The following is a 13,825-nucleotide window of genomic DNA, read 5'->3' as shown; positions in this document are numbered from 1 at the left end:
AACTTGTTCTTAAACACCTCCAACAGCAGAGATTCCACAACCTTTGTAGGTAATTTGTTCCCGTGCTTAACTATCCTTATGGTTAGGAAGTATTTCCTAATATCAAATCTAAATCTCTGTTGCTGCAGTTAAAATTCATTACTTCTTGTTCTGTCCTATCAATGGACAATTTAAGGAGAACAGTTTATCACCCTCCTCTTTATAACAACCATTTACATATTTGACAACTGTTATGTCCCCCCTCAGTCTTCTCTTTTCCAGACGAATCCCACTTATTTCAATCTTTCCTTGAAGGTCATGATTTCTAAACCTTTAATCGTTTTTGTTGTTCTCCTCTGGACTTTCTCCAATTTGTCCACATCTTTCCCCAAGTGTGGTGCCCAGAACTGGACTCACTCTCTCCAGCTGAGGCTTTACTTTTCCTGGGTTCCTACTTCCTGCTTGAATCTGCTAGGCTGATGTCCCAACAGGGTTACTGAAGTAGCTGTCCTGTATTCTATGCAGACTAGTTATCTGGGATCAACCCCCAAAAAGGAATCCCCTTTTAAACACTATTGTGAACTGAAATTGGATGAAGAGCTTCCCCACATTTTGAGGTAAACAAAGGATCCTGCAAGGAGAATATGTGTTTGCAGGGGGGAGAGAAGAAGTAAGAGACAGCAATCAAGAAATGCTCTTTACAGGACATCCCTTTGTTGTTTCATTCACTGGGAACTATCTGAGATCTGGTGCCAACCACATCAACCTTGATATATTGGAGAGTCAATATTATGGATCCTTGGCCCCAGTGGAAGTTGTCTTTAGACAAGGCTGAGCCTGCTATAACCTTGCTCACCCAGTGCATGCCAAAGAAAATGGCCCAGGAGAGAGAGGGATGGCAGAGCCTTGTTTGTGCCTTACGCAACATATGGTGGCAAGAGAAGGATTCAGACACATAACATGACTCTGGTGTTTTGTTTTTCCTTTTCCTGAGGAGGGACAGTCATGTAGTTGAGGCACGGCCCATGACTCAGGAGAAGGAGTTCACTTCCCACCTCTGCCACAGACTTGTAGTGTGACCTTGGGTAAGTCACCTGTACCTCACATCCTCATGTGGAAAATGTGCCTGTGTACACTATACCTCTCTGTGCCTCAGTTCCGCATGTGCAAGACCTTTATTCAGACTGTATACTATTCTTGGGCATGAACTGTCCCTTCCTGTAGGTGTGTGCAGTACTCGGCACAGTGGGCCCAGATCTTGGTATGACCCTCTTTGACCTACCACACCACTGCTATAAAGCTAATTTGAGCCTTCAGTAAATCCTGAAACATCCCTGTGTGGGGGCTCTTGTGTGGATAGTCCATCTATTTAAGAGCCCCTCTATTCACAGAATGGAAACTGAAGTCAGAATTTGCGAGTGAGTGCATGTGTTGCAGGATGAGGATTTGGTGTAGAAACGCATCAGCTGCTTCTGGCATATCCATCTCCCCATATCGCTCACATACACGATCCTGATAAAGTTTGCACTTAAGACACTGCAGCCCAGCCCCCCCCCCCCCTTTGCTTTTCAAGTCTTCAGGGAGAGTGTGGCTATTGGAGCCATCTGCGCTGAACTCGATAAATGTTTGCAATGTCTGGTGGTTTGAAGAAAGGTGGTGTTGGGGGGAATCAGGAAATTCTTTGAGCCTTTTTATCCCTACAGTAACTATAGACTTTGGCAGGAATGTGGGTGATTAATTTTGAGTCTGTTAGCTCAGTGCATCCAGTTGAAGCTCCCCCACCCCCCTTTTGGATGTCTTGGAGACAGCAGTGTCCCCCGTGCTCTGCTATTTCACCAAACCCTGTGAATGCAGCTCTGCTAAGTAAACATTGCCGAGCTGCTAATCACAAGCTCTGAAACAAAACAGCACTTCACTTCGGGATCTGGGCAAGATCAGAGCTCGTTGCTCGCTCCCTCTCCCTCCCTCCTTCCCTCCCTCTCTCTCCCTCGGATCTCGCAGCTCTCAGCCTCTCTCTCTCTCTTTCTCCCCATGCTGGGGAGAACTCGCAGGGTAAAACTGACAGAGGCTTGCTTTGCTTGCTGGTTTTCTCCAGAGAGACAAGGGGGGTATTTCCTAGCCATCCTTTCCAACCTGTTCATGTTGTGATCCGCAGCAGCACCACCAAAAGTTGTTGGGAGCACCAATGATGGGACGTCATTTACAACCCTTCGCTTTGCACTTTCTGGCTTTGACTTTTCCCTTAGTGGCGCTGGGTTTCTCTGATGAAACCTTAGAGAAAGCCACGAAATCAGAGGGATATTGCAGCCGGATTCTGCGAGCCCAAGGCACGAGAAGAGAGGGATATAATGAATTTAGCCTGAGAGTGGAAGGCGATCCTGAATTTTACAAGCCTGGAAACAATTACAGGGGTAAGTCTTTGCAGTTCTGTAATTACCCAATATAATAATAATTTAATGATGATGATGAGCGGAACAAGCGTCACTGAAACTAAAAGACGTGTGTGTGTGTATGTAATCGAGACAGTGCGGGGTACTTCCGTACACAACTTGCAGAGGGGATGCTTTCGCAGCAAGTGAGTGTGAGTTGTATTTCAGAGTAACACTTCACCCCAAATATTTCATTCGGCACTAAGGGGGATTTCCTGCTTCTTTGGTGTGTTCTAGCAGCTTTATGAGTGGCAGCGAGAATCTAGAGTCCGCTTGTTCTCTGGTGCAATACAGACTCCCTCTCTGTTCCCCTGATTCCCCCCACCCCCAGCAATGGAGCACAGCAAATTGTACAAGATTTAGTACGCAGTGGAAAGGCTCATAAACTCGGAGCTAATTGTTCTTGCCCTCAAATATGAGTATTAATTTAATGAGTTAGCATAAGGGCAAACTGATGCAGGAGGCTGCTAACTTCCCAATTTCCCCCCTTACGTTTATCTCCCTCTGCCCCCACGCGTTTTTGCTGGGGATGTGAACAGATGGTTCAAGCAGGAAAGAGAGAGTGAGAGAGACATGGTGCTAATGACCACTGGAGATAAGAGTCCTAGGGATGCATTCTGTGCTGAACACTGCACATATTGTGCTGGAAATGAACTTCTGAAACACATCTCAGCATTTTTATATAATTAACAGGTGAAGGCAGTTTCAAGTCACTTTTTTCTGCCTGATAATATTTATTTGGAAATAAACATCCGTAATATACATTGCTGATGTCGTATTGAAAATACCACTTTGAAAAGAAAACTGACTGTGCAGTTAGACGTCTGATCTCTCATGACAGACTGATAAGTAGTGCATCAGTGGAAACCCTCGTTTGGGGAGAGCAAATAATTTGTTCAGAGCTGCTTCCAAGTGGTGGCTCTCCATCCTTCCCCCATTAGTTAGATTCGGTATTAAGAGCGAGGCTCTCCCACTGGATGAACACAGCAGTCTGAGTTCAAGTTGAAGAAAAATCGTGTGCACGGTCTCATAAATATAATCATTAGACTTAAATTCTTAGAGGGGAACATCTACAACGGTGATTAACCTGTTTGTGAGCATCACTACTTGTGAGCATATTACTTTGTGTGATCTTTCTTCAGATAGAGAAATTAAAGCATGGTAAGCAATTTGTACCACGGTTTGAAGAAACACACATTTCCCACAAACAGGTTAACAAACATTTGACTTACTAGCTTGAGTTTGCAAGACTTTATATTGCATGTCAGCTTAGTATCTGTTCTGGTTGCACTACAGAGAAACCTCAGATTCTTTGGCAGTGAATTACACATAAATATTCTTATAAAATTTTGTAAATTGTTTCCAGTGAAAATGTTATTAGGTGTTTGTTTCATCTGCTGAGAAGATTTTATTTTATTTTAAGATGGGGGAAATAGATTTCTGAAACACATTTGGTGGGTATATTAACTCTTATTACACAGAGCTTAATTAACAAAATAATCAGTTTAATGTTTTTACATTACGTTTTCATTATTAGCTCTCAGGTTCTTGTCCCTAGCAAGTTATACTGTGACATTAAAGGTTCAACTAAGCATACATGCTTATGACATTTAAGATTAAATTATTCAAGTGACACCTAAACCGTAGCAAACGGTCTTTCAAGAATGCTTTACTAGCGTGTGGGTGGAAGATAGCTAAATGTTTCTGTAAGTATACTTATCAGCTCCAGCAAGAGTTAATGTAACTTGTTTCATATACAATGTGGTGACATCATGCAACATTTTAACACAGGGCTACTGAGTTCATTTTCAAAGGAGACTCCACTGGGAAATTAGAAATATCCTTCTGTGTTATACAAAGTGAAGAAACTGTGTGCGATGAGAAAAGCCGGGACATTAAGGACAAGCTGGTTTTGTAAATTACCAGAGAACAAGAAGCAATGTTGTAGAAGACTCTGGGAACCGGAGCTGAGGCAGAGCCAAACTTAATCAAAGGCTGTTACCATGGGCCCAGGGCTGATTTAAGGTGGCCTGAGACACTAGGCATGCCCCCTAGGGGCTCCAGTAACGCCTGATCCTTTCAGATCCATGCCTCTGTTGGGGTTTTTGATGGAGGGGGCCACTCACATGAGTCTGAAGCTGTAGTAGTGGGAACCACTGCTGCTGTTCCAGTGTAGCAGGGAGCAGAGGACCCCAGATCACAGCTGTCATTCACCTTTCAGAAGGCCTAGAGCCTTCCTGTTCTCTAGCCTACTGCTGCTGCTTGTCTTTGGGGGGGATAGGAACCATTTGTCTAGAAGGAGGCGCCAAGAGGGCTCTCTAGGTGGAGAAGTCTTACTTGCCCCCCCTGTAGAGTGTTCTAAGTGGCAGTGGTAGGGGCCAGTGGGCCCTCTGCTGGACAGCTGGGGTCCCCTCAAAGGGTTCTACTCCTCAGGGAGATGTTGGGATGGTGGTAGCTCATAGGTCTGGAGCCAGAGGGGAGCACCTCATCATAGGGTCCTGTGATCCAAGGGTGGCCATAGGAATCATGCTTATTGTGACTGGAGCAGCTGAGGGCTGTGGTCATGGGGTTACTCCCTCCTCCGAGGGCCACATAAAAAACCTGAGGTCAACATCTGGATGGCTCTGCCTCCCAAAGAAGAGGCATCAGCAGCAGTAAATGTGGCCCTTCTCCCCCAGCTGCCCAGAGGAGAGGCAGCAATGGTGGCTGGAGAGTCTCTCTTCTCCTCCTCTCTTTCTTTCCCTGGCTGCCAAGAAAGCAGCCATGGCCAAGGGCTCATTGACTTTCTCCCAGCTGAGTTTGTTTGGCTGACCGGGTCTCCCAATATACTTATTTGGAGGCTCTAGTTCTGTAGCAGTCAGATGGCAGGGCATTCCCTTTGCCTCTCCCAGTGGTACATAATCTGCTCCTCTGACTCCCAGGATCATGTGACAACATTGTTCACATTACTGCATGGCCCTGGAGTTTAGGCTGGGGTAGTCAACAGGTGCACTACAGGCCAAATCCAGACCACCACACATTTTTGAACAGACCGTAATTTTTTTTTTTTTTTTTTTTGGTCATTGTGGTGTGAAAAATCTCTGGGCTCTGGACCTTCACTATATACCTTGACCAAGAAATTTGGACCTTGACAAAGAATAATTGACTACCCTTGGTTTAGGCCCATATGCATAGACCTATTGTGTCTGATAGAAAATCCAGGCCATAATAGGTCTGCTGTAGCTCCTACTGAAGTCAAGGGCACAATTTCCATTGCTCTCAAAGAGAGTATGATTGGGCCTTGTAAGCAATCAAATAGGGACGCAAACCTTAAACATTATTCTGGGTAATAAAGTCACAGAAGCAGTAACTGACAGTAATCAGTCCCAGCCCGGTTGCTTTATTAATCCTGGAGAGACTTTAGCTCAGTTAGAAAACTCTATAACGTTATTTTACATGACAAGACAGAGTAGGTTCTGTTCCCATAAATATGTACTTAAAAAAAAATTCTAAAAAAAAGTCTGTAAGATGGATGTTTCACATGAGCGTACAAAATGCAAATTATTCCCTCCTGAAATTGTTATGCTATTGAAGGAAACAAGGAAGAGACTATTATAATCCCTTTAAATGCTCCTTCCATTTGGATGCTTTTTCTGTTGCTAATGGAATTTTCATTTGCAGGTCTGCTCACCTTCCCTGAAGAATAAACAGTGTTCAAGGACCCACTCAGATAAACATTGTATGCTCCATTTGCATTGGTTTTCCAAGCGCTTCCCTCTTGAGTAGTCTTGAATCTCATTCTCTCTCTCTCTCTCTCTCACCCCCCCCCACACACACACGACCCACTTTTTTGGAATTTATTAACAACTTCCATTCTGCACGGATCTGGGTGCTTCTGACATATCTACCTCAGGAGTTTAATAGGCATTGTAATTAGGGTGGAAAGCACCTCTTGAAACTAAAGGGGCTTATTCTGTCTTCACTTATGCAAAATACAACAGAGGTTTTTGCTTAATTTAAATGAGAAGTTACACAATGTGGCTTCTTTGCCTAAAGCCAAGTGCATTTAGAATCCTACCATGCAATTCTGATTGCATCACTTTTAGCATGGGGTGGAGGAGTGCAGAGAGAGAGAGAGTGTAAAGGGGTTAGGATTTGTCCAAGAGGTATGGAAATGAGCAAAATGAGTCTCTGCCATTTAATCTCCCCCAGGAAAGTAAAATATACAAAATCCTTTTGCTTAGGTTTAATATCACCCTTAGAGTTACATAGTCTTTACTTTGGTCTGTTATTTTCAATAAACAATTTGATCTACATGTAAATCAACCATCACCCCAAGTGGCCTACAAAATAATATACATAGAACCTGTGTTATAATTTAGCTCAAGAAAGGACCTTTATCTCTTGAGTCCCTATCAGGTAATGACACCCCCCCCACACATACACCTCTTGTATGAAATGAGACTGAGCTCTGACACAGAATCGCAGTCATACAGTTATATAAAGAAACAAATATTGTAGGACCAATAATGATGCAATGTGCGTGCAAGTTACCATAACAAGCCTTTTTATTTAACAATTCTTCAAATCAAATCTTGTAAAGCAGTGTTATCTTAGCAGAGTGGATAGGTTCAGGGAATTGATAATAGGCTAGAAATACTTCCGTTCATACATCTGTGTTCAATGTAGCCCAACTCAGTAGTTTCCAAAAAGCTATGAAGCAGTATTACCGACTTCAGGCATTCAAAAATCATGACTCAGGCCTCAATATATCATGAGTAGCTTAAAAATCATGACATTTTTAAACAGTAATAAATTTTGGACTCATTTTATGTACTTTCTCAAGTAATCCATGCCTCCAGGAGCTAGGGCTTTAAGAAAAGCACCAAATACTGTAATTTTTGGCAACACAGTGTCCTATATGAAATTAATGTAGAGATCTTAGTTCATTTTTTCAGTGCCTTGGTGTCCTCATCAGTGAGCCACCACAAATGGCACACATTGCCAATCTCAACCGACTGAGGGAGGGAGACCAACCAAGGATGAGAGGTCCATAAAGGCTGAACTACTTTCCCACTTCCATCTGGACCCCTGGGTTAGAATTTGGTGACACTGATAAGTAGGTGGAAGTTTGCACTGTATCTACAATGCAGACACATATATTCAATCATCACAGCTACCCAGCATCTTTCAGGAACACTAAGGGTGACATCCTGGCCTCATTCATGTCAATGGCAAAACACGTCTTTAGGGACTGATGCAAAGCCTTTATATTGACATTAGTAGGCTTTGTAGGCTTTTATAGGCTTTAGTAGCCCTATGACAGGTTGTTTAAACCAGTAGTTCTCAACTGGGGGGTTTGGAGCCCTGCCACTGATACCCAGTGCCCCGAGTGGGCCTGAAGTGGGGAGCAGTGTGGGGGCTGAAGCCCCAAGCTCCCTCTGTTTGCAGCTGGGAACGGTGTGGGGCTGAAACCCCGAACTCCCTCCCCCACCCCCGCTGAAGCCAGGGGAGGGGCCTGAAAGTCCAACATGGGCAGAAACCTTGAGCCCATGGGCAGTTTTAAGGGAGAACAAGGGTTTCCCCCCCCCCCCCACACACAACTGCGCTGCCTTAACCACAGTAGTGGAGTCCTGGGGACAGCTCTCCTAACTCCTCCTCCTTCTCTTCCCCAACCCCTCTCAGATCCTGCCCTCTGGCCAGGTCCTAGGCAGGAAGCTGGAGCCAGGCAGCGTGGGGCAGCTGCTCCTGTGGCCGGTGGTGCCATGGAGTGGGCAGTCATGGCATTCCCCCGTCTGCTGCTATTGCCTGGGGTTGTGGCTGCTCCTCAGCTCCCAACCCCCTTTGACTGCTCATGCAGCGGGTCAGACGTGCCCAGGCGGCTCTAGGCCCAGCATAGTCCTCCGGGAGTAGTCACTGGCGCACAGCCCCAGACCCGTCAGTGACCTGCTGAGGTGAGTCGGGGTGGAGGTGGCACTGCCTCTCTGGACCCCGCTGTGCAGAGCTGGCCAGAGCCCCACCAGTCCTTGCCCCGTCCCCCCCCCCCGCCCCCGGAAGTCAAACTACACCTCTGCCCAAGGGTTCCCCTGGCCCGGAGCCCTGAGTTCTCCCCTCCCCCCACTGGACCCTGGAGGTTTTCTAGCATGTTGCGGGGGGCCTCAGAAAGAAAAAGGTTGAGAACTCCTGGTATAAACCCCACGCCGAAGATGAAGGGGTTAAACAGCTGCCATGGGCAATGCTGGCCCCACCCCTTGGGCCCCGTCAATCATATCAAAGGTAGAATAAGGACCTAAAAGCAGGAATTTTTCCAGCAGTTGCTGAGCAGCTCTGGGAGAGAGCAGATGGTAGCTCTACAGCTCCCAAGGGAAATTCCTGGGAAGCCTTCAGGAGAATAGCTCTCACAAAGGTCATTTATAAGCGCCCTCCCCCCACCCATGTTGACAAGGAAACAACACTGGTATACCAGCCCAGGTAGGTTCCAAGGCAAGCTGATTAGGTGGTTGATACCGTTACCATCTGCCCCTTGGGTTATGGAATCTGAGGACATACAAAAAGGGAGCCAAGAGCCCCATCCCATCCAAGCACAAGTGGACTTTGTAACTCAGTTTGTATCACAGGATCCCTTATGTAGGCAAATGGGGGCACCTGAAGGATTGTTCAGTGTCCATACAGTAGGAGGCTCCAATCTGCAGCCTGAAAACTGTGACAAGTCCTAATTTCACAGAGGGGGGAAAAATCAAAAAGAAATGCTAATTGATTCTTCTTATTTATATAGAATCTAAAATGTAATAGATGCTTTTTTGTTGCTCTGAATGTTAACTATATCATGCTTGTTTATGCAATAAATGCAACTGTAAAACATATAGGTAGTGATTCAGGAAAGCATCCCTATTCAGAACAACACTTCAATATGTATTTAAGTGCTGTCTTGAATGGGGATAGATTTGACACCTTGCTTGAATCGAGGCCGTAGCCATTATGTGCATTCTAGTATATTTCTCTTATTCCTTGGGAGGCAAAACCGTTTCCACAACAACCTTCGCTGTTCCTTCCTTTTTGCCTGAAAAATCTGAGACAGAAATAGCAAATGGGCTTTATTAGGAGGATTAATGAAACTAAAAAGTATCACCAATCAGAAACAAAGAATCACCAATCAGCTTGGTCTTGATTCCATCTTCTCTGTTTTGTGAGAAATCTCTTTCTCTCTAATGTAACAAGTTATGAGCTTATGTTATGAATGGTCTTTATATGGAATAGGTTGGTTGGCATAAGTGTTACAGTGTAAAGCCAGCATCTGTAGCGAATCACATTGAAAAGATAGACACAATCATTCCACAAGTAGTAATTTACACTCACACTTTATGTCATAACCCTTGTCACTCAAATCTCACCCCATACTCAAATTCTCATTTCCAATATTTGAAGAGAAATAAAAGTTGTGTGTGAGATCCCCGGGATAATAGACAATAGCTATACGTAAGTAAAAAATTGCAGAATAGGGCTTTAAATGTGGCAAATGTTCTTTTTCAAGGATATAAATGGATTTTGTATATATTACCTATGCCCAAGGTCAGCCCACAATTGGATTTTTCTACTCAAATTCACGGTCACTTAGATGTTGCTAAAAAACTATGTATTTAAGATATATTCATGTTTTTCTCTTGAATTGTGACTAATCCATGGGAAAGTTTGCTACATATCAATGATTTTTGTGGGAATTAGACTCTATCAGTTCCTCAGCAAGAGTGAATTCAGTGGTGCTGCATCTGTTTACTCCAGCTGAGAATCTGGTCCTAGAGTTTTATTTAAATTTATCATTTAGAGCTGCAAAAGTCTGTCAACTCCCCACCCACATTGGCTTTCTGCACTGACAAGAGAATAACAATTATGATTATTATTTTTTAATATTGCCATAGTGCCTGAAGGCCCAGTCAGATATTGAGACCACATTTACATGCATGTAATGAAAATACAGTCCCTGCCCCAAAGAACTTGCAGTCTGATAATTAAGTTCCATTGAATGAATACAAAACTATGCTAAAAGTCATGAGATTTTCAGGCATATCTAACTTGTTGATCAATATTTTGCTCTTCTCTGGAAAAAAAAAACCAAACTCCTAGATCATAGTGAACCAAATGCTTCACTTATATTCACAAAGGTATTTTCAAATTAGTTCCTCTGTTTCAGTGGTTCTCAGTCTTTTCAGACTACTGTACCCCTTTCAGATCTTTGATTTGTCTTGCATACTTCAAGATTCACCTCACTTAAAAACTACTAGCTTACAAACTCAGACATAAAAATACAAAAGTGTGAAAAACTCCTTAATTTCTCATTTTTACTATATAACTATAAAATAAATTGCAACCTCCAGGTTGAGAAACACTGATACAGTATATAGAGCACTACAAACAAATCATTGTCTGTATGAAATTTAGTTTGTACTGACTTTGCTAGTGCTTTTCATGTAGCCTGTTGTAAAACTAGGCAAATATCTGAATGAGCTGACATACACCCAAGTTGAGATCCACTGCTCTAATTGACCAGCTCTTTCCAGAAATCAGACTAGCTCATTTAACTTAATTTTTTAGTGTTTTTTTTTCTTCTGTCTAATCCTCTCCTCATGACTTACCAGAAGGTGATAGGTAGAAATCCTGCCAGAAAGCCTATTCTTTTCTTTTTTCCGATCTAACTATACTAGATAGTGCTGGAAATCAGCTGATAAATTCTGTCCTTGTGATATTTCTAGACTAGTGGTTCTCAGTTCATGTGACATCCTCAGGGCTATAGGTAGTATATATTATATGGATGCAGCCCACTTAATGCATAGAGAGTTCCATATGTGGCCCATAATGGTAAATGGGTTGAAAATAACTGTTCTAGATTAATTTCCAGATCAAGGAGAACCACCTATGTTCCAGATAAGCAGCTACACTTTTGGACATTGAACAAATTCTAATATACAAACCCTTTAAATTTTACCTATCACTCTCAGACGTTCGTTTCAACAACCAGTGGCCTATCTGCGTCAAAGGGACTCTACCATGGATTTTCTCCTGTGTAGTGGCATTGACGGGGGGAATTGTTCACAAGGAATCAGGGATTTTTCTCAGTCTTTATGGTGCCAACCAGAGTTTGAGGGTGTGAAGGTAGATTATGAAATGACAGTATCTGCTTCATAGTTGAAGTTGAAGCTACTCTCACAGTGTAAGCCCAATTTTCAAACACGAATTTTTTCCCCTAAAAGAAACTAATCTCCCTGAAATTTCACATGGCCATGTCTCATCTCAGGGTAGAATTTTTCTGGGAAGTTTGGAGAAAGTTAGAAAGGAATTTTAGAGTTATTGAGCCACAAATCTGTTCCCTTTGCACCGGTCTGGGGGCATAAAGGACATGGAGAGACAGATGTTGGTCATTTTGAAAAAGGCACTCTGGAAGGTTGTCTGATACAAGAGTGAAGAGGACAGCATAAGAACCTAGGTAAAATGGGAGATAATACAATAGAAAGCTGGACTAACAGGAGAGTTGGGGAATCCCCCAATATAGGGGAAGTTTCCAGGGACTGTGAAATAAGAGAAGCCAGCTTTGAAGCGCATAATCACCTCCACAGATACCTGAGGCTTGGGGCATTCCTGGGCAGGCTAGGGCATTGGTAAGGGTGCTTTTGAGGTTTGTTTTTTACTAAAGGCCACTGTGCTCTGTTAATCCATAGCCGGCAGAACTGTTTCCAAGGGTCAATTCTAGTGGTAAATGATGCTTGTGGCCTGTCCAGCCCCCGGATGAGGGCAATGGAAAGCAGTTCACCTCAACTGGTGGATAAGGCATTTGTAGCTCAGTTGGACTCAGAGATTTGGCTAAAATATTTCTTATTTTGCATTTAAAATTAAGGAAAGATGGTATATGTCAGGGGTCACACCTCTGCTAAGCAAAGAGCCTGAGATAGGGAGGAAAGGCCCCAGTAGATATGTCTTTGCAGAAAAATTCCCTCAAGAATTTAGCATATTGACCGTCTATTTTTAAGGAAATCCCTGGGTTGTAAATAACAGCAATGTTTCATATTAAGACTGAGATTCTTTGGCAGAATTGCGTATGGAAACTTGGACTGAACCTTCCTGCACTCTGCCTGGATATACTCTATTAATCTTTAGGTTTCATTAGCACCAAATTAACACAGATCTTTAGACCAAGCTGTAGAATAAACTGATACATAGGTGGTTGTTTTCACAATCATTTTTTTTTTCTTTTTTGCTTCAGTAACGCTTTCTGCTGCCACTCCAGCCTACTTCCGTGGATTCACACTGATTGCTCTGAAGGAGGGCAAAGAGGGAGACAAAGAAGAAGATCATGCAGGAACCTTTCAGGTGAGAGACACTTCCTTGCCGACCTATGGCTTCTGTGTTCCACCCCACTGTGTGGTTGGTTCAAAGAGGAGCCATTATTAACATTAAAGAATGCGAGATGTTGTATAAGCATGAACATTTCTGTGGCTGTTGGCATGATGCAAGGTTGGGATGATGCAAGGGCAGTATAATTTACTTTGTATTCTGCCCATGCTCTTCAGGAGATCTGCAAGGCACTTAAACCTTGACTTCAATGGAACTTCAACACATGCTTAAAGTTACGCTTGTGGCTAAGTGCTTTGCTGAATCAGGGCATAATAGATCAGAGTTTGGGCTGGATATCCTGCTATTCAAATACGGTGGTGGTTTAATCCATACATTTCACCTTTTATATTTCTTTTCCTACATGTTTTTGTCCTACAATATGTCTCTTTCAAATACAGCTAATGTGTCCAGGTCATTTCTTTGCTTGTAACCATCTTACTAGCTACATGTTAGAGTGTGATAAAGATATATTGAATAGTAACTTGCTCTGTGAATAGTCCCAATTAAGTCAATGGGGGAAAGTGCTACTTAACATGATTAAAAATATCACAATCTGCCCTTTGGGTGTTATCAGAGAATAGTTAGGGTGCTCTTGAAACTTGGCATCCTTTCAGTTATTTCAAAACCACATTACATAACAGATAATTCTGCACAAAAGTAAGAATAAGTATCACATTTTTAAATGCAAGTCTTGTTGAGCTGTTTGTACTGAATTTTCAGCATAGAAATATTATTATGGATGATATTGTGCACAATTAATGGAATGGACAATGATAGCTAGGTAGCATAATAATAAATTAATAAAAGCTTTATCCTGGCAACTAGCATTCAAGAACAAACATTTAAATATTTTAAAGAGAGAAATGCAAAAGACTTTACTTTTGGTAAGTAACACGGAAAGAGACGTCAACATCATCCCACTTTTCCCTCTTACAATTTATTTTGATGCTGTCATACAGTAAATGTCACCAGCAAATTCAAAATATTTAATATTTGTCCTATTTTCTCATATCTGGAATATTTGGCAGTGGATTTCAGGCTTCTATATGTTCAGT

At 42.8% G+C, this 13,825-nt stretch overlaps 1 protein-coding gene across 1 annotated transcript in view; it reads left to right on the top strand.

Moving 5' to 3' along the window:
- The first annotated feature begins 2,164 nt into the window (after nucleotides 1–2,164).
- SPON1 (spondin 1) overlaps nucleotides 2,165–13,825 on the top strand; it is a 319,734-nt gene continuing 308,073 nt past the window's right edge. The window contains exons 1-2 of the mRNA XM_077820112.1: nucleotides 2,165–2,390; nucleotides 12,640–12,746. Of these exons, the coding sequence (XP_077676238.1) occupies nucleotides 2,165–2,390; nucleotides 12,640–12,746 (333 nt within the window). The remainder of the gene's footprint in view (nucleotides 2,391–12,639; nucleotides 12,747–13,825) is intronic.

Source organism: Eretmochelys imbricata, chromosome 6, assembly GCF_965152235.1.
Source record: "Eretmochelys imbricata isolate rEreImb1 chromosome 6, rEreImb1.hap1, whole genome shotgun sequence".
NCBI lineage: Eukaryota > Metazoa > Chordata > Testudines > Cheloniidae > Eretmochelys > Eretmochelys imbricata.
This window is presented reverse-complemented; position numbering and strand designations above follow the sequence as displayed.